A 2,461-nucleotide genomic window follows, 5' to 3' on the forward strand; every position below is an offset into this window, starting at 1 on the left:
GCTGAAGATGGCAACAGAAGAACAGGTGTGTGGCGAAAGGTGAGTTCACTGCCCTCGGGATTTTTAAGCGTCTGTATGTTCCACCAGAGAGGGAGACGATTTCTGCAGTAAACCATGAAATCCATCACAGCAAAAGTTAACTTTCTGTTTTCTGCTTGGTTTGATTTTGTAGCTGATGACAAATCAAATAGATGTACAATTTCATGTCTATTTGATTGGATGAAAGTTAATTTCAGGTAAAAAAAAAAAAAGCTTTAGTTCATGTGTGGCAATAGCTACAAGTTATCATCAACTTAGAATGCAAACAGATCGTTTTTAACCAACAGCTCAAACAATCACTTTTTAACAGAGTAAGATGTTTTTTATTCATACAAGTTGGAGGGAAATATGCATTTCTTTACGAAACCTCAAAAGCTTAAAGGGAAGGCTTGAAATTTCTGCTAAAATCTGCCCAATATACTGGAACAAAAATCTGTTTTATTTTATGCATTCAAGTGAAATAAATTAACTACTTTACTACTAGAATAAAAAAGTTACAAATACAGGAAAATCTCAATTAATTTGAGTTTATTTTTTTCAACCGTATTTCATAAAAAAATCAATGCGATTTAGAAGGTTTCTGATGACATCAACAAAACCTGGACATTTTGTGAAATTTGGAAGCAGAAAAAGAAACATAAACATCTCACGGGCGACACGGATGAGTTCAAACGTGGCAGAATGCAGGAAAAAGAAAATATTAGCTTGAAAATGAAAACTGCAGTGTAAGAGCTGAAAAAGTGCTGTTTTTAAGTTACTTTATGAAATAGTTGACGGCGATAACGTTTGTTATTCTTACAAACTTGTTTAAGTAACTGTTTACTCTAGTTTTAGTGAGTAATAAGCACTGTGAGGATTAGAATCAAGTTTTCCTCTAACCTCTGTTCTTGAACATGAGCCTCATTGTTCCGAGTAGAAATAAGAATATTTCTGAGAGCATGTTAAAACGTTGACTTTATGTATTTTTACATAAATGTATATATTTAAATATATAACTCAGCACCATTACTGCTGATAACAAATATTCATTCATGTTCCATTCAGTTTGTCTTTAGAGCCCCTCATGCRTAACATAACGCATCAAAACTTTCTTAGCACTATTGCTCCCTTGGCTGTTAAAAGTGGCATTTACTTTGAGGGTGCTCGGGGGGTCTGATGGTGGGAACAAGCTCAGCTTTAACACCATCATCAATAACGTTGTCACAGTCTGTCAGGTCGGTTCTGCTGAGAGGTGGTGTAAAAACAAAAGGCGAGCTGGCCTGTAACTCAGCGGAAAGCATCACTGGAGAGACTGCAACAGTTCCCATCTGTAAATGTCACACACCATCAGGACCTGAGAGGCTCCAAAAAAAAAAGAAAGAAAGAAAAAGCCAGGGGAACATGAGGGTTTTAAAGACACAGAGTGAATTGGTGTTTTTGGTGAACTTCTGCCACTTTATAATGAAAGGAGTCAGAGTGGTGTCTTGAGTCTGAACTTAGTGTGACATTTATAATGCAATATTCAGAGCTCATTTACACACACATATACACAAAAAAAAAGTGCAGGTTTCATCCAGCCTCTCAGCCATTCCAGAGAAGAGCTGAGTTTTTGGACCAGGCAGGATATTTTCTGTTCATTCAGTAATAATCACTTCAAATGCACAAAGTCTGGATTTCTGCAGCATCTGACCCATGACACTCATATCAGGTACATCAAAGATGTTGTCTCACARTTGAAACTTGTAAAACTAGCCTAATATAAATAAAAAACACAAGTATGAACTCACCAACTGTAAAGTGCAAATAAAGATGAGAGTGCACCGTCCGCTGCAGCAGCCCATTGTGTCAGGACACACACAGGATGACTCTGATGGACTTGAGGAGCTCTCTCTTGTATTCCGACCAGACTCAGTTCTGATCCAAGGTCCGACTCGGTGCCATTCTCCTCCCCTGCTTTCTTTTGTCAGAACCCCCACTTAAAGGCAGCGGCTGAGAGGGGGGGGGGTCTCTGCTCGGGACTCCTGTCTTTCTGTCGGCTGGTCGACCGGGCGCGCGCTGAGGTGACTGGTTGGGCGAATGGGAACAAACCGGTGTGTAAAGGGAGGAGGAGGAGCGGGAGGAGGGAAAGGAGGAGGAGGGGTGTGGGGTGGTCGAGGGCTGACTGACTGAGGGCGTCACCTAGAAGCGCTCTGTAGAGTGTGACCGAAAATGAATTCAGAAAATGTTTACAAATTAAATATTTATTTGCCAACCACCTACATAAGATGAAATACATCTGGAACTTGAAGTAACCTAAAGACATGTTTGTTTCGTAGTTGTTGGTTTTTTCCCTACAGTGACCCTGATTAGACTTAACATCGTGGTTTTATGACTTTCACGCGCTCAGCCTGGATGAAGATCTGATGGTGGAGAAATGGCGCCATCTAGTGGCTACAATAAAAGG

At 40.1% G+C, this 2,461-nt stretch overlaps 1 protein-coding gene across 2 annotated transcripts in view; it reads right to left on the reverse strand.

The window, feature by feature from the left end:
• The window catches only part of nkain4 (sodium/potassium transporting ATPase interacting 4), a 61,112-nt gene extending 59,030 nt beyond the window's left edge, over positions 1-2,082 (reverse strand). The window contains exon 1 of one of the 2 annotated variants that reach the window (XM_014016839.1): positions 1,806-2,082. In XM_014016839.1, coding sequence (XP_013872293.1) covers positions 1,806-1,859 — 54 coding nt within the window. In that variant the 5' untranslated portion in view covers positions 1,860-2,082. The remainder of the gene's footprint in view (positions 1-1,805) is intronic. The other variant, XM_014016848.1, reaches the window with a different exon arrangement.
• Between the last annotated feature and the right edge of the window lie 379 nt (positions 2,083-2,461).

This window comes from Austrofundulus limnaeus, unplaced genomic scaffold (genome assembly GCF_001266775.1).
Source record: "Austrofundulus limnaeus strain Quisiro unplaced genomic scaffold, Austrofundulus_limnaeus-1.0 Scaffold3, whole genome shotgun sequence".
NCBI lineage: Eukaryota > Metazoa > Chordata > Actinopteri > Cyprinodontiformes > Rivulidae > Austrofundulus > Austrofundulus limnaeus.